The sequence below is a fragment of the Callionymus lyra genome, chromosome 19 (genome assembly GCF_982586985.1).
Source record: "Callionymus lyra chromosome 19, fCalLyr1.hap1.1, whole genome shotgun sequence".
Classification (NCBI taxonomy): Eukaryota; Metazoa; Chordata; class Actinopteri; order Syngnathiformes; family Callionymidae; genus Callionymus; species Callionymus lyra.
Window position 1 is genome coordinate 10,519,986 of NC_141836.1, and position 17,955 is coordinate 10,537,940.

General features: G+C 38.0%; 2 protein-coding genes across 2 annotated transcripts in view; both read left to right on the forward strand.

Annotated features, from left to right (window-relative positions):
* Window positions 1–13,501, forward strand: part of LOC148059445 (IQ motif and SEC7 domain-containing protein 2-like) — a 105,121-nt gene extending 91,620 nt beyond the window's left edge. The window contains exons 8-18 of the mRNA XM_087782106.1: window positions 427–1,308; window positions 1,375–1,533; window positions 1,599–1,721; window positions 2,925–3,091; window positions 3,161–3,300; window positions 3,374–3,499; window positions 4,616–4,715; window positions 5,027–5,188; window positions 6,753–6,971; window positions 8,814–8,863; window positions 9,101–13,501. Of these exons, the coding sequence (XP_087638232.1) occupies window positions 427–1,308; window positions 1,375–1,533; window positions 1,599–1,721; window positions 2,925–3,091; window positions 3,161–3,300; window positions 3,374–3,499; window positions 4,616–4,715; window positions 5,027–5,188; window positions 6,753–6,971; window positions 8,814–8,863; window positions 9,101–10,318 (3,346 nt within the window). The 3' untranslated portion in view covers window positions 10,319–13,501. The remainder of the gene's footprint in view (window positions 1–426; window positions 1,309–1,374; window positions 1,534–1,598; window positions 1,722–2,924; window positions 3,092–3,160; window positions 3,301–3,373; window positions 3,500–4,615; window positions 4,716–5,026; window positions 5,189–6,752; window positions 6,972–8,813; window positions 8,864–9,100) is intronic.
* A 353-nt stretch (window positions 13,502–13,854) lies between these two features.
* Window positions 13,855–17,371, forward strand: LOC148059446 (ER membrane protein complex subunit 3-like). The gene is made up of 9 exons (XM_087782107.1): window positions 13,855–13,920; window positions 14,448–14,628; window positions 15,379–15,436; window positions 15,561–15,654; window positions 15,733–15,837; window positions 15,895–15,976; window positions 16,038–16,117; window positions 16,840–16,922; window positions 16,990–17,371. Exons 2-9 carry the CDS (start codon window positions 14,474–14,476, stop codon window positions 17,116–17,118), a joined length of 786 nt encoding a protein of 261 aa, XP_087638233.1. The 5' UTR covers window positions 13,855–13,920; window positions 14,448–14,473; the 3' UTR covers window positions 17,119–17,371.
* Window positions 17,372–17,955: the final 584 nt, after the last annotated feature.

A 17,955-nucleotide genomic window follows, 5' to 3' on the forward strand; every position in this document is an offset into this window, starting at 1 on the left:
TTGTGAGGGGCCACAAGCGAGCGAAGAAGAGCCCAAATATGATAGAAAGAAAAATACAAAAAAAGAAAGAAAAACGAACTATGTACATATATATTTATGACCTATAAAAACAAAACTGCAGAACTTATTACCTCACACATCTTGGCAAAAAAATGGTAAACTCCCATGATGCCTTGCTACCCAATGCTCTTTGTACTAACGGCTGATTGGACGCCAACATACTGTGTTCAAACTCTACGTCTTTGTCGCAATAGTGAAAAGTAAACGACAGCTGCGATTAGTTGGCTGGGCGGCAAAGCCTTACAGGAGCTGTTAAGTTACGGAGAGGGTTGCGATGTTGAGTTTGCAAGACTTACTTCTTTGTGAATGAAAGAGGCTAACTTGTTTCTTTTCTTGTTTGTGTCATCCCTTCATCTCCGAACTCAGGTCGGAGCGAGGCTCCATCGGACGCCTGGTCTACGAGCAGGACTCCTCAGGGGGGGAGCGGGAGAGGGAGCGGGAGAGGAGGGGAGGAGAAGGGGAGAGCGGGGAGGACGAGAGAGGAGGAGGCGCCGGGAGCAGCGAGGCCGACTCCCCACAGGGGACAATCAAACACAAGCCCAACGGGCGCTCGACGGCGACGGCACAGGGTCAGACCCGAAGCCCCGCCCCGGTCCCGCTGCCCACGCCGTCCGCCCGGACCCTGCCCTCGCACCCCCTGCCGCACCCCCTCCAGCACGCCCACCCGCACCCGCACCCGCACCCGCCGCCCATCCCTCACCTGCCCACCATCCTGCACCACCACCCCCAGTACAACCAGCCCCACGTCATGCACATGCACCACGGCCACGCCGCCGGCGCCTACGGGCAGCACCACTTCGCCCAGCACCACTACCACCACCTGCACCACCACCACCCGTACGCCGAGTCGCCCACCTCCCCGCTGCCCTCGCCCGTGCCCCCGCTCACCCCGCTCTCGCCGCTGCCGCCGCCGCTCACGCCCTCCCCACTCTCGTCCTCGGCGCTCCCCAACATGGAGAACCCGCACCACCACCACCACATGCAGCACCACCACCACCACCTGCTGTGCTCGGACGGCGACAACGAGAGCGTCAACTCCACCACCACCAACTCCAACGACGACACCACCGTCAACAACTGCAGCTCCGGGTCCTCGTCCCGGGACAGCCTGCGGGAGCCCCTCGGGGGGGCCTCGGTGGGGAAGCAGACCTACCAGAGGGAGAGCCACCACAGCTGGGACTCCCCGGCCTTCAACAACGACGTGGTGCAGCGACGGCAGTATCGCATCGGCCTCAACCTCTTCAACAAGTGAGACGTCGCTCCTGATTGGCTCTTGTTGCCCAAACAAATTTCAATTATTAAAAATGTTTTCAGGAAACCGGAGAAAGGGATCCAGTACCTCATCGAGAGGGGGTTTGTGTCCGACACGCCGGTGGGCATCGCCAGGTTCATCCTGGAGCGGAAAGGTCTGAGCCGCCAGATGATCGGGGAGTTCCTGGGCAGCAGGCAGCAGTTCAACAAAGACGTGCTGGAGTGAGTGTCGCCAACCACCGTTAAACATCCCTTAAAGTGAGTTACTAACGTGTTCCTGTGCGCAGTTGTGTCCTGGACGAGATGGATTTCTCCGGGATGGATCTGGACGACGCTCTGAGGAAGTTTCAGGCTCAGATTAAAGTGCAGGGCGAAGCTCAGAGGGTGGAGCGACTGGTGGAGGCTTTCAGGTCCGTTGAGAACCACAACAGCACAAACCATCACTGAAAAACATTTTTATTAATAATAATTTGAAAATAAATGCTTTTAGAATATTTAATGGTTGAATGTAGCAATTCATAGTTGTTTTTAGCATCAAATTATTGAAGTTTTGAATAATTAAACTCAATATTTCCTACATTGAAAGGTTGAATTAGTTGTAATTGAATAAGTGTCTTCAATAATGTGTAAATTGATATGTTGAATTCAAATGGTTTTGGAATATATTTTTCTAATTTGATATGTTTAATTGATATTTTCATTTCATTTCATTTAAAAAATATTTAAAAATTCGATATTTTTATATTTGTAGCCTTATATATTCAATATATCACGTTGGCACTAGTATACCTATATTTTATATTTTATATTTTATACATTTAAGTTTGAAATCCAATATTAAAATTGTGCCAATATGGACACATTTTTATATATATATATTTATTTAATTTAGAAAATGTTCTAGAATTAGAATTAGAATATGAAACCATTAAACAAACATCCAATTACAAAATATTCTATTTAAACATTTTTGGAAAAATTGATGCTTTATTAAAACGACAACATTTAAATTCAATACTCTGATATACTATCTTCAGTTATTTTCATATTTAATTTATTCATTTACTTTATTTATATTCATTTAAGGCTACAAATTGAATTTAGAAGATTCTTTTTCTTTTCTATATATATATTACAATATCAAACTCTCTCTGTGTAAACAGCCATTCAATTAAAAAAATATCCTTTTATTTCAATTCCATTATTTTTAAAAGAAGTTTCAAATTACAAAATGTACAATTTACATAATTATTATTTAAAAATATAGAATTCAATATTTAAAAAACAAAAAAATGTAAATGAAAAAACATTGTTTAATTTAACCATTCAATACTCAGTTATTTGTATCTTTACTCTACATTTGAGTACATTAATGTATTTTAAAATCCTAATATATAAACAATTTTTTTTACTGTTAAACACAAATCTAGTATAATTTCTGAAAATGAATTATTTCATTTAGTTATTTTTCATTAATTATCTTCAATGATTTCCTGTTTTAACCAAATATTTATCTTGTAATATTCTTTTTTTTTTAATATATTTTCAACTTCCTGGTTACAAGGTTTATTTAAAGCTCTAAAATATGATCTTCTATCTCTTCGTATCTGCAGTCAGCGGTACTGTGTGTGTAATCCGGTGCTGATACGGCAGTTCCAGAATCCTGACACCATCTTTATTCTGGCTTTCGCCATCATCCTCCTCAACACCGACATGTACAGTCCCAACGTGAAGCCGGAGCGGAAGATGAAGCTGGAGGACTTCATCAAGAACCTCCGAGGTCGGCCAAAGAAAACCAAAGAAAAAAAGATTTTGTAGATTAACAGTCTGGACTCCTGCTCCTCTCCAGGTGTCGACAACGGTCAAGACATCCCAAGAGACCTTCTGGTGGCCATCTATGGACGGATCCAGAAGTGGGAGCTGAGGACCAACGACGACCACGTGTCTCAGGTCCAGGCGGTGGAGAGGATGGTCGTGGGCAAGAAGCCGGTGAGTCTCCTGCTGATACGTTGTTGTTTCCTCCTTGAGGAGCTGCAGTCACACGTCTACTGTGCTGGTCCAGGTTCTGTCGCTGGCTCACCGACGACTGGTCTGCTGCTGTCAGCTGTTCGAGGTTCCTGATCCCAACCGAGCCCAGAGGAGCAGCGTCCACCAGAGAGAAGTCTTCCTGTTCAACGACCTGCTGATGGTGACTCAAGGCCACTCGATCGACACTTTAATTCCAAAAAGAAAAGTTGTGTTTATAAACAATATATTAATGTATCTAAAGCAGGGGTGGGAAACTCAATTTCCCTCAGGGGTCACATTATATACTGTGGCTCGTGTTAGGGGTCGTCAAGAAAAAAAGAAAATAGCAAAAAGAAAAAAAAAAGAAGAAAACAAACCAAAATAAGATAATAATAACAATAAAGTATGAATAAACTTTTTTTTTTATAAAAGAAACTGATATCAAATAACATTTTTCTAAATATTTACTTGTGTAAATGCGCAAGAAATATTCACAAAAAAGTTGAATAAATTCTCAAACAAAGAACTTAAATCTTGTTTTATATCAAGGTCAATATGAGTGGAAGGCCTGAAAACAAATGTGTTTGTGGTATCCCTGGTAGCATCTGTGGGTCAAGATGAACGACATGAACGACATATGCATATGTATTTAGGTCGTTCACCGTGACCCAGGGACAACGCAAGGGATACCACAAACACATTTGTTTGCAGAAACATTTTTTACTCTGACCTCATTCGGGCCGCATTGATACAGTCAAAGGGACTCACGTGGCCCCCGAACCACACTCTCCTCATGTGTGTCTGTAATCATTTTGTATAAATTATTGTATTCAAAAAAATGCTGTAATATCTCACATTTAGTCTAAGAAATTATGAATTTCTACTGTAAAAAATTACATTTTTAAAGTAAGTAAAAATGTTTATTTGGTTCAACATTTAAATATCAATTCTGGTAAAACTTTTTTTAATTTAAGTTAAAAGAAAATTGGATTTAAAATCTCTTTGATTTTTACAGATAAAAAGGAAACTCAATTCAACTGTTTAGTTTTTCAAAAAATGTTGTTTCTTACAATTAAATACTGTAGTGATTGGTCGGCTGGGCGGCAAAGCATCACAGGTTCTGTTCAGGTTGATACCGGGAGCGTTATTGAGAGTAAGGGCATGTTGTTAGCATTAGCATTGTTAGCATTAGCTTATTTTTTTTCCCCCTTAACTGCGAACATAGAATCTGACAAATCTACTTTGAGTCGTGAACCAACGTGGGATTCAAAAGTAAATCCATCTCCTGCTTCTCCAGGTGACCAAGATCTTCCAGAAGAAGAAGACGTCCGTCACGTACAGCTTCCGACAATCATTCCCTCTGGTGGACATGCAGGTCCACACGTTCCAAAATACATGTAAGTGTTCTAGTGTGTCTCCGTCACACAACCTTTTTGTGTATCGCTGGATTCACTCGAGTGTGTCAAACGTTGTCGAAGGTTGTGTGTTTTTAAATCTTGTGATGCGATTGTGACGTCCTGCTTGTTTGCGAAGAGACACTCGGTTGTTGTGTTGTTGTTGTTGTGTGTGTTGATGACTGCGACCAGGACAGACTGTCGCACATGATTCATCAACACACATCATACGTGACGGTGTGTGTGTGTGTGTGTGCGTGGGCGCGTGTGTCAGATCTCGCTTCTCATTTTTCGCTTGTGTTTGTTTCCTGCAGACTACCCTCACGGTATCAGGCTCACCTCGGCGAACCCGGGCGGGGAGAGGAAGGTTCTGATCGTCTTCACGGCGCCGAGTCAGCAGGACCGAGCTCGCTTCACCTCTGACCTCAAGGAGAGCATCGCCGAGGTGCAGGACATGGAGAAGTACAGGGTGGAGTGTAAGCATCGAGATCATGAATATATGCTGGAGAGAAATTTGTTTTCCTGAATGTATTTTATAAATGTACCTTTTTTGAATCAGTAAATAAGAATTATGACTTTAATTATAAAAAAATATGTGGGATTAAAGTAAGAAAATGAAAGTACATGAGCAATATTACTTGAAAAGATGTTTTGTACAAATCATAAACATCTTAGAATATTTATTTTTATTTACAGATTGTTAATGTTGAGAAAAAATATATATGTAAAATACATATAAAACGAAAAATGTATTTAAATTATTATCACTGTTGTTGTAGTTGTTGTAATTATTATTTATGGAAGCATAATAGTAATAAATACAAAATACATAGATTGAAATCCAGTGATTAAACAATAACATGTATTTTCAAGATATTGGTTGGCACAGAAGCCTACATTTAAAAATAATTATAATAATTATATTATTGAATTTACAGTAAAATACAGTCGCCAAATATATACTGATAAATAAGAGAAACATTTTTTGTAATTTAAGGTTAAAAACAATTGTATTGAAACGGTTCATTATACAGTAAAACATATACTTTTATTTTACTGTTACAAAATATATTGTTTTAGCTGAATATTTACGTGACAAGTTGTGTTTAATTCAATATAATACTGTAAATAAATAAACGTTTTTGTAGCTATAAAATGTACAAGGAAATAAAGTTTTTATAGTAAAATATAGGCTGCCTAAACTCTACCATTAAAAATACAGTAAAACATTTTTGTCATCTGTAAGTAAGTAAGTAAGTAAGTAAGTAATATTTATTTATATAGCTGGTTAAATCTATTGAGAATGTTGATTTTACAATTAAAATATAATTAATTCAATTAGTATTTTTTTTTTTCATTTTAGAAATGCATTGTTTTAGCTGAATATTTACATGACAAGTTGTTCATTTTCCAGTAAAAATGTAATTAATTCAATAGATTATTGAATAGGTGATTTTCTTGTTGAAATGAAAATGTGCATAATTCAACATTTTATCAAGATTTTTTTTAATTATTCAAAATCGAACGCTTCACCCGACAATTTAATGGTTAATTTACAGTAAATAAATGGGTTCAACATTAACATTTTAATTATTTAAAAATATGTGCTTTATTCGAAGTTCCTAATGTTAAAAAATATATAAAAAAATGTACATGTACAAGTTATTTACAGTGAAATATCTGCTGCTCTAGTTGACAGAACTATACCTTTAAATTAGGAAAATATGTTTCTCTTTTACTAACAATAAATTGCTAATGTTGATTTTATGGAAAAGGAAAAGAAGGAAAAAAAAATAGTAAGTAATAACAACAATGAATCAGTTATACTTTAAATAAAGGTTAATCAACAGTTAAATTGTTAATGTACCCAATAATAATATAATAAAATAACAATAACCATCTTAAATATATTGTATATTGTTATAGCAGCAGTGATGCTCAGTAAATAAAGTATACACTGCGATTAAACGATAATCTTTCCTTTAATAATCCCTAAATAAATAACCCATATATTAATGTACCATCACTTGTCTCCCTCAGCTGAGCTGGAGAAGCAGAAAGGTGTGATGAGGCCTGGTCTTCTGACAGGTGGACCCGGAGGTTGTGGCATCACGGGCGGGGGGACCAGCGGGGGGGCCCTGAAGGGTGACGTGGTGAACGGAACCTTGGGTCGACCGAGCCTCGACGACACGTACGCGTCTGTGGACGGACTGAAGAGAACAGCTCTCAGCTCGTCTCTGCGAGATCTCTCGGAAACAGGTGCGACTTCTTTTGGATCTGGTCCTCACAAATCTGCTCTTGATGCTCTTCCGCCATCTAGTGGACGATTTAGGGTATAACAGTTTACTGTCAAGAGCTACTGCTTCAAAGAATAACACAACTTGAACTAAACAAAAGATGTTTCAACGTTACTTGATTTTATTTTTCATCTTGAAAAAACTTAATTAAAGAAACAATAATAAGATGTAACTTTAAATTAAATAGCCGGATTTACGTTTGATTAAAATTAATATAAATACAGGTGAAGTAGTTAGTCCGCCGTATTCTATGACATTCAACATTAATTCCACTTAAATTATACTGAACTTGTTTTGAAAAAAACGGCTCCAAAGACTTGTAATTATTATTATTTTATTTATGTTATATGCTTTGGTTAAGCACTCAAAATATATATTTTTCTATAAAAATGTAACAATGATACAAATATGTTTTTTCTGTTTTTTTTATTTCTTTAAAAGTTGCCTCAAAAACTAATAAAACCAAACAATTCAAGTACTTTTGAATAATTTAGAGACAAATTCTCTACCCATAATACAGCCCAAACAAACAAACAATAAAAATAATTATTTTTTAATTTAAACTGTTTTTTCTTATTAAAAAAAAAAGTTTTAATTAAGCAACTTATATTATTGAAGTCAAGCATTATAGTAATGAATACAAAATACATAGATTGAAATCAAGATATTTAACAATACAGATATTTAGTTAGTTCAGAAGCCTACACTGTAAAAAATAAATAAATCAACGGTAAAATACAGACCACTGTTGTCGCCGAAAATCTACTGGTGAATTATGTAGAAACACTTTTGTAATTTAAGGTTAATTTTTTTTATTTAAACTGTTAATTATAAAGTAGAAAATATACTTAATTCAACATTTTTACTCTTAGTAAATACTTTGTTTTTGCTGAATATTTACGTGACAAATTGTTGATTCTTCAGTAAAAATTGTGCTTAATTCAATATAATACTGTAAATAAATACATGTTTTTGTAGCTATAAAATGTTCAAGGAAATTAAGTTTTTATAGTAAAATACTGGTGCGTGTGGTTGTCTAAACTATACCATTAAAACACAGTAAAGCATTTTTGTCATCTATGATTAAAATGTATTGAGAATGTTGATTTTACAGTGACAATTGTGCTTAATTCAACATTTTATCATGAAACATATTTTTTATAATTTAAAATCAAACACTTTACCGGACAATTAATGGTTGATTTTACAGTAAATAAATGTGCTCAATATATACCCATACAAACATACACCAAAAAAAAAAAAATGTAAATGAAACTGTTTTTCCAATCCTTTTTTTTATTGGAAAAAATATTTTGAATTAAGCAACTTTTTTTTTTATTGAAGTCATAGATTTTTGTATAAAAGCACTTTTGTATTAAATAAACAAGAACCAAATCTACCTCCATTTATATCCTGATTTATAAGAATAATTAAAATCACAGTAAGAAAATAATGTAAAAAATTGAAACCAATATATCAACTTCTTATTCACGAACTGTCTGAAAAAATTGTATCACTTTTTCTAAAAAACATCTATTTTCACTATAGAATATGGAAATGTTAAAAAAAAAAAACGAATAATAATAATTCTTAACTAATAATAATAACACCTTCTCATGATCTGTACAATCATTTAACTCAAACATTGTTGACAAACAAAAAACATGTGAATCATTCGTGTCACGTAACAAACTCCCATCGAGACGTAACACTATCAAAATAATCTCCACGACCAGGTTTTTCTTTAACATCATTTTCTTCTCGGCCCGTTTTTTAACACTGCCTTGTTCTGGTTGGCGAACAGGGAAGCGAGGTCGTAGGAACAGTGTGGGCTCACTGGACAGTACCATCGAAGTAAGTTGGGCAAAAAAAAGCATGTGTGATGTCACTTCCCAGCATGCAACTCATTCTCTCCTGCTTCTTATTGGAATGGCTTCTTCACTCTTCTCGTCACTTGTTTATTTTCCTTCCATTTTTATCGCATCAAAGGTTAAAGTTATTCTACTCGTTTAAACTTGTAAATATTTGTTTAAAAAAATGTGTCATAAATCATGTGTGAAATTAACTTTTCTTTTTTTTCCATCGTGACAGGGTTCAATCATTAGCAGCCCTCGACCGCACCAACAGCGCCCTCTGCCTGTTGGAGGTATTTCCTACATGGTTCCTTCCTCGCCGGCAGCATACCGGCCACACCGCCCTCCTCAGGGCCCCGGTACAGGGGTGGGGGGTGGGCCGGGGCTCTGTCACAACCAGGGAGGTATCGTTACGTCCCCGCTCGTGAGCGGGGGCGGGGCTGGGATCGGAGGAGGGATGTCGGGCGGGGTCGGGCCTCCTGGCGCCGCCCTGAGAGGGAACTTCTTCGGCAGCCGCAGAGGGAAAGTTCCTGGTCCCCTGACGATGACGTCACCAACTCCTCCGAGTCCTCTGAGTCCCTTGATGATATCGTCCCCCCCCCATTATCCCGCACCCGCTCCTCCCATCCCCCACCCATCCTCCCCTTCCCCATGCCCCTCGCCCTTGGCCAACCACGGCCTGGACTCGGGCGGGGTTGGCGGCGGCCCGGCGGGGGCGTCCAAACTCCAGGCCCTGCACGCCCAGTATTGCCATGGCAACAGTGGCGGAGGCGGGGGTCCTGGGGGCCAGCAGCAGCAGCAGCAGACGCCGCCCCCGCCCTACCACCACCACCACCGCTACCACATGCAAAGCGCCCCCCAGCACCAACCCCTCGCGCACAGGTACTCAGTCCCGCGGCGGCAGGTGCCCTCGGCCTGCGCTCCCTCTCATGTCCAGCAGAGGATCCAACATGGCGCCCTCCAGCACTCGCGCTACAACCTGGCGTCGGGCTTCATCACGCCGCCGCCGCTCTCCCCGCACTCGCCCGTGACCCCCACTACCCCGCACGGACTCTACCACTCCCACCCTGCGGCGGGGCGGCCCGGCGGGGGCAAGCTGCCGCTGACCATTTCGCACTCGCAGCCCCACCCGCATGCGCACACACACTCCCACAACCACGCCATGCACGCCCACTCGCCGCTCAGCCCCTCGCCCTCCGCCTCGCCCTCCACCCACTTCATCTTCTCCCCACCGCCGCAGCCGCCGTCGGCGCGCCTCCTCTCCCAGGCGGCCCAGCAGCAGCAGCCCTACGCGCCGCAGTATCCGCCCCTCTCCTCCATCCCGCCTCCCCCGCCGCACTCCCCTATGCCTCCCCCGTCGTCGGCCGCGCCATTATCGCCGCACCCCGGGGCCGCCGGCGTGCCCGGGGGAGGCCCCAAGTCCAAGCCGGTCAGTCGGATCAGTACGGTTGTATGAGGAGGAAGCGGAAAACCGCGGCGGCGGTGGTTCGCCATCCCGACGCCGACCAAGAGGGGGCAGCAGTGAGATTGCGACGAAAGGGACGAAGAAGAAGAGGCGGCGGTCAGGTGCAGGTGTACAGACATGGTCACGTTGTCAGAAGGAGAGTCCTGAGATTTGGGCATCGGCGGCTGCTCAGCCTGTGTTATTTTCACATCAATTTCCCCTGAAAAAAAAAAAAAGTTCACCAGGGATTTACGAGCGAGAGGAACGACAAAGGGACCTAATGAAAGAAACGCCTCCATGAGAAGAAAAAAACATCTCCTGCCGTGAAGGGCGGACATGTTTTTGCAGACCGTGTCGCTAGTCTAGTTCAGCGGTTGTGGGACCAGATGTGCAGGGGGGAACAGTGCCTGAGAATTAAAAAAAAAAAAAACGGTGGAAGGGAAACCTGAGACCAGGACCTTTTTTTTTTTTTTTGAACTTTTTCCAAAATGGAATCTCACTCGTCTGGCTCCACCTTTTTCGCACAAACGCACTTGTACCACGTTTCGGTTGTCGCCATATTAAAAAGCCATGAGGTGTAATCGGAGACATTTTTTTTTTTTTGCATTAATATGGTGGAGTTTCGTGTCTTAGACGGGCATGCATGACATGTGCAATAGCTAATAAATGTCAATCTGTCTGTGCTTAAATACTATATGCAGAAGGAGGAATTTGTTTTGGTTTGAAGCCCCAATCCTGAATTTCTTCAGCCATACAAAAGGGCTTTGTTGGGAGTATTTTTTATTTCATTTAAATAAGCCATCACGATTAAAAAAACTACAGGTCTTTGTTGAAGGTTTTCTCTAAAGAGAGAAACCTCCGGTTATTGTGGTTGACAGGGTTTCCTCTCGTGTGGACTGGGACATTTGTAATGAATCCGTGTTTGCCCCCCCGACTATTACCAGGATATATATGAACGCATTAGTCAGTGAATATGTGTCACGATATGATATTGTCAACTGTATATCATACTATATAGTGTGTCTGACGCTCGTTGTTGCCAGGAGATTAAACTGAAAGGTGCCAAAACAGGGTGCAGTCTGGGAAACTATTTTTATTGTGATAATGTATTTGGTGGAAAATAGGGTTAAAAACAGACCTTTCGGTCAGAAGTCCCCTTTAGATTATTATTGATTTTAAAGAATATATACATATTATTTTGAGCCTCTTTTCTTCAATTTCTTTCTCATTTGAATCCCTAAAAGTACATTTGTTTGGACAAATATAACGTGTATGAAGACATATTCCATGTATTAATTTCTTGCAACAAAAGTTATGATATTGTACTGAAAAAAAACAAAACAGTGCTTTTCTTTTTTGTTATGTAAAACACACAGGAATTAGTACTTGATTGGACAAACAATTGAGGACTGGTCTTATATTTTATTTTTTAATAATGTGCCTTCAGAACAGTTGGCCAGTAGAGAGTTGGAAGAAAATATAAAGATGTAAAATTCGTTTTTAAACTACAACACATTAACCTGGACCTGTTTTATTATTAAATACTGCCGCAAATATTCTTGAACCTATTTTTTAAGCATTTTCCTCGCACTTTGACACAGATTATTTCGTAAAACAATGGAAACAAATCCTTGAATAGATCATCGAGTTTACCATCCGTAAGAAGGATCCGCCTGTTGTGATGAGATACCACTGATAGGAAGTAATTTAGGGTTCCTTTTTAAAAAGAAAATGCACCAACTGTAGATATGAACTGTACAGCGTGCTGCTTAAATTGATAAAGAGGTGCAAAGCCACAAAAAGTGTGGATTCTTCTTAGGGATTCTTGACCTGCAGAACAACTTTTCTAAAAATCAAACCAGGTCCTCTGAAGAATCCTCGGGTTTTTGTAAGGTGTGCTACTGATGTTATTGGTGATATTGTTGCGTGGCGAGCTTCTACTAACATGAAAATACTCCTTTGGCTGTTTGGTATTTTTCGGCTTTCTTAATTCTGTTCTGTGCTGACAACTGTGGATTTTCTTTTTTTCTTTTCTTCTGATTCTGGCTTCTTATTAGCTACTGATGTTTCGATGAAATACGCCGTGTATTTTTGTGACTAACGTGCAGCTATGATGTACACAAGAACAATAAACTAACCTCAGCAACAAAAACCTTAAAATGCAGAAGAATAAATGAATTGTATACGTAGTCTTATATTAATTCATAATTAAACCCAAATTAAAACGACTAAACAAAGATTACTTTTGTCTTACTACAGCCAATAATCAGCCAAAAAAATATATTAAATACCTGTAATTTTGCAGCTTTGTTTACTACATTTTATTAACTATTATTTAACTCAAACGTATGATTACAATTGATTGGCTCTTCATTCATATATACCGTTAATAATCAAATAATGGAACATACTCTTGTCTTCTGGTACATATCATGGACAAAACTTTTTGCTTCGATTTTAATTGAAAGAAAAGTGGGTTTATTTACTAAACAGTGGCAACAACAGAAGCAAAATAATGTTACTTATCATCCTTTTTTTTTCTTTAAGTTGGGAATGTGCAAAAATACAGGTATTGATTTTTAATATATCATTAAAATGTTTTTTTTCTTTCTTTCTTCCCCGCCTGCTCACCATCAGTTTGCATGTGGTGTTTATTACAGTACCTGCACTGAATGAAAATGTAGTATAACATGAATGTAAATAACCATTCTTATATATAAGGACTCACTTTGCTCTGCAGTTGTCTTCTTATCTCTGATGCACAGCGAAAAACAGAAGGTCCAATGTTTTCCTTTAAAAAAAAAAGAAAGAAAAAGTTCTGACTGACTGAAGAAGGGAAAAGCACATAAGATCTGATTTCATGTTGTGGGCGACGAGTCTCTTTGATCCCGTGTGAAGATTTGTGTGTAACAAAAAAAAGGCTGGAGTTGTGTGAAATAAAATGATGGACTGCTTTATTCAAGGATGAGAACTTTTGTTTATAATGTAGAGCAAAGAGAGACTAGACTAGTCCTTGTAAAATTGTACGAGTACAGTGTCAAATATGTGTCAAGAGAGACGACATTATTTTAACATTTTAGCCGTGTACATAAATATATATTACTTGTACTTTTGTTTTTGAAACTGCAAAGATATGGAGAAAAAAAAATGTGGAAATATTTATTGCTCTAAAGATATAAAATATGTTTATGTTGACGGAAACGTGTTCTGGTGGTTTCTGGTTGTACAGACACACAAACGGCATGAAATAACTACACGCCCTAAAGGTTAAAAAAAAAGACTAGTAATTCGTCCTGTGTTACATAGAATTGTCATTTTACAAATAGAAATTTAAATTTTTTTAACGATACGTTTTAGCAATTCGTTTGGCTGCTTAAAATAAATACAACTACTAATAATTGATGTCACTATAATAAATATGAAAATGGTTAAAAATGAATCGCACCCGACGTCATTAAATAATAAATAAATAAACAATAAATATAATACTTTATTGTTTCATATGTGTCGGTCACGTGGTATATGATGATCGCCCTTTCACCCGGAAGTAGTGTTGGTTGGTTATTCAAACAGAGCAGAATGTGTGCCGCTGAATCCCCGACTTTATAAATGTGGTAAGTCATCAAATGGATAGTTTTAAGGTTGAAAATGTACGACGAATGTATTCAATCCGTTCCGAACAGTCGTTTGTGTTGTAGCGCGTTATTTTTGCCACAGAAAGAGCAGAGTTAGCGTGTCAATCAAACTTTGTAATGCTAAAGCTAACTTCCCCCTCGGCCTGTACCTCTCAACGCGTCATCAAACGTATTTTAAGCGGCGCACTCTTGATGACGTCAAACGCACTTACACAGGATTCAAATATTATGTATGTTTATTTTCTTTATTTCACCGAAAATGAAACGTTTCAGTGTTTCTGTTTATTACATATGTTTTTCATCTAGAAAGGCGCTTTACAAATAACTATTACTAACTTACTATTCGTGGAATTTCTATTTCCGGTTTACCTTTAATAGTTTGGACGTGATTTGTGTCTCACTGTATCTTTTCTATTCATTCTATACATCTTATATCTTTCTGCAAATATAATGTTTTCCTTTTTAAAGATGGTAGTATTTTCTGTCCTCCTCTCTCGTACTTCCAGACAACGTTGATGCTGCTATAAAAACAATGGCAGAGCCAGAACTCCTCCTGGACTCCAGCATCCGGCTGTGGGTGGTGCTGCCCATCGTCTTCATCACCTTCTTCGTCGGGATCATCCGACACTATGTCACGCAGCTGCTGCAAAGTGACAAGAAGGTGGATCTGGAGCAGGTCTCGGACAGGTGAGGAGGAGCCAGACTGACATGTGCAAAACTTAGATGTTATTGGAATTATATATATTAATTTAAAATTAGTAACTATCCATTTGTAATTGTATTTACTGCAGAATTAGTTAATATTTTCCACAGAATGAAATTGTGGTTTCTTTAGAATTAAATTGTATTTTTAACAGAATTAAATTATATTTTCATTAGAATCCGATTGTTATTTCTGCTGAATTAAATTGTATTTCCAGCAGAGTTAAATTATATTTTCTTTAGAATATATATTTTTTTCTGCACAATTCAATTATATTTCCTTTAGAATTAATTTGTATTCTCTGCGGAATTAAATTCTAGTTTGTGATAAATTAACTTGTATTTTCAGCTGAATTTAGTTATATTTTCTTTATAATTAAATAGTATTTTCTGCTGAAGTTAATTATATTTTCTTTATAATTCCATTGTATTTTCTTCTCAATTTAATTATATTTTCTTTATTATTCAATTGTATTTTCTGCTGAATTAAAATGTATTTTCTTTAGAATACAATTGTATTTTTTTAAGAATTCAATTATATATGTTTGAATAATTAAATTGTATTCTTTAAGGAATTAAATTGTAGTTTGTAAAGCATTAAATTACATTTTCTTTAGAAAGAAAATTGTATTCTCTGCAGAATTAATTTTTTATTTCCAGCAGAATTTAATTATATTTTCTGCAGAATTAAACTTTATTTAAGTTATACGTGATTAAAAGTTTATTTCCTTTCAGTCAAGTTCTTTTGCGGAGCCGAATTCTCAGGGAAAATGGAAAGTACATCCCCCGACAGGTAAAAGTATAAACCTCTTCTCACTCGTGACCTGAAATTGGTCAAAATAGGAGAAAACAACTTGTTTTTAAATAATAAAAAACACTAAACTGTTGTTTTACATCAACTTGTTTTTCAATCCCAGTCCTTCGCGATGAGGAAACATTACTTAAACGACACGGAGAGCGGGTTCTTCAAAACTGTCAAGAGGAAAGTTGTTCCCAAAAATCCCATGACAGGTGTGTATTTGTGTGTGTCGTCCTCCCTGTGATTGTCTCACACCTGCGTGTCTCACTCTGCTCTCTGGTCCATGTCAGACACCAGCATGATGACGGACATGTTGAAGGGAAACCTGACCAACGTCCTGCCCATGATTGTGATTGGCGGGTGGATCAACTGGGCCTTCTCCGGATTCGTCATCAGTAAGTTCCTCTTCTGAAGTCAAACCCAAGTCGGTGGATGACGATGTTCTCCTTCAGCGAAGGTTCCGTTCCCTCTCACGCTGAGGTTCAAGCCGATGCTGCAGCGAGGGATCGACCTGCTGTCCCTGGACGCCTCCTGGTGAGCATCAGGATCTGGACTTGAACCTGTCGGAGATGGTTTGACACGCGTGTGTTTTCAGGGTCAGCTCGGCCTCCTGGTACTTCTTGAACGTGTTTGGACTGAGGAGCATGTACAGCCTCATCCTGGGACAAGATAACGGTGAGTCGACGACTGTCACGTCTGACTCAAAATAATACCAGAACTGAAGATTTTTCTTTCCAATTGCTGTTTACAATATTATTTCTAGTTTAACACATGTACCTTTTTGTAAATCCGTTTTTTCTCGTCTTTTTTGGTTTTATATTTTTCATATTGCTTTTATTTTCATTTTTAATTTAAATAATATTTTCTTTAGAATCATTTCTATTTTCTGCAATATTAGATTGTACATCCAGCAGAATTTATTTATATTTTGTTTAGAATTAAATCATACTTTCTTAAGAATTAAATTGTATTTCCAGCAGAATTTATTTATATTTTCTGCAGAATTAAGTCATATTTTCTTAAAAATTAAATTGTATTTCCAGGAGAATTTAATTATATTTTCTGCAGAATTTAATGTTATTTTCTTTAGAAAGGAAATTATATTTTGGGCAGAATTATCTAAATAAAATTTGTATTTCTAATGAGATATTCCAGTTAATTTTATGGCTTTCTTTTCATTTGATTCAATGTATTTTATTTTGAAAAAATATATGTAATATTTATAGGTTATTTTCTTAAGAATATTTGAATTTTGTATAGAATCAAATTAATTCAATCAAATTAAAACTATTTTTAAGGTTTACCCTCATGTTCAATTATTTATTTGTCACCTCTTTTTTTGGCTTGACGGCCATTTAAAGATTGATTTGTTTTTATTTAAACATTTTGTTTTGTAGCTGCCGACCAGTCGCGGATCATGCAGGACCAGATGACCGGCGCTGCCATGGCGATGCCCCCCGACCCCAACAAAGCTTTCAAGGTGAGATCGTGAGCAGTTTGATGATTGGATCGTGTCACGTGACCTCTGCTCTCCCGTGTTGCGTCAGAGCGAGTGGGAGGCTCTGGAGATCGTGGAACACAAGTGGGCGCTGGAGAACGTGGAGGACGAGCTGATGTCCAAAGACCTGCAGTTCGGAGCATTTTTCAGCCAAGACATGAAAGCCACCGTCTTCTGAGATCAACTCAAGAACCTCCAGAGAACGACCTTCGACGCCGCCGTCGTGCCTTATGAACATCTAGATGTGAAAGTGTGTGTATTTAAAAAACGTCTCAAATCAGTTTTAAACTCTCGAAACATCCGTGATTGTGTGGAAATGATGTCGATGTGACACTGGTTTGATCAAGAATGTGTTTTCAATCATCACTTCGTATTTTTCCGTTACTTTTAGTCATGAAAACGTGCAAATAAAAGAGGTTATAATAAAAGAATGCAGTGATTTCGTCAGTTACAATGAGAGAAAAAGAAATGAATCAAAGTTGAATTGTGTGTGTGTGTGTTGGTAGTTCAGTGGGCGGAGCCAACAAGTTGTCTAAATAAATATAATAAAGACAACATTTCTAACTGCAATAAATGTTAAAAATAACGTAAAATAATTTTATTAAAACTATATTTTTTATATTAAGGTATAATTCCACATAAATTATGAATTTGACATATTTCTATATATAATCAAATATATATTATATACATTTCGTACTCAAAGTACTGTTAACAGTGTCTAAGAAATATAATGAACATGTAGAATCATTCATGTCATGATTTTTTATCTCAATGTTTTTCTTGTATTTAATTGAAGAAGTTTGTTTCAAATAAAAGGAGGAATATCACAAATGTATCCATGATTGAACTATTTTCAATAAACATGTTTGAATTGAATGATTCATGTTTGCATTTATTTGTGGAATTAAGAAGATAAATGTGACTCACTGAGACCACAAAGTACAAACAGTTTACTAAATATGTCAGGATTTAATAACTGACCAGTTTTATTTCCCCTTTGTTTCAATGAACA

What these genes read in the sequence shown, in the direction of transcription:
- LOC148059446 (XM_087782107.1), top strand. Translation starts at nt 14,474, where the DNA reads ATGGCAGAGCCAGAACTCCTCCTGGACTCCAGCATCCGGCTGTGGGTG. An exon ending in GAAAGTACATCCCCCGACAG is followed by an intron (nt 15,437 to 15,560) that starts GTAAAAGTATAA and finishes TTTCAATCCCAG; the next exon opens with TCCTTCGCGATGAGGAAACA. An exon ending in CTGTCCCTGGACGCCTCCTG is followed by an intron (nt 15,977 to 16,037) that starts GTGAGCATCAGG and finishes GTGTGTTTTCAG; the next exon opens with GGTCAGCTCGGCCTCCTGGT.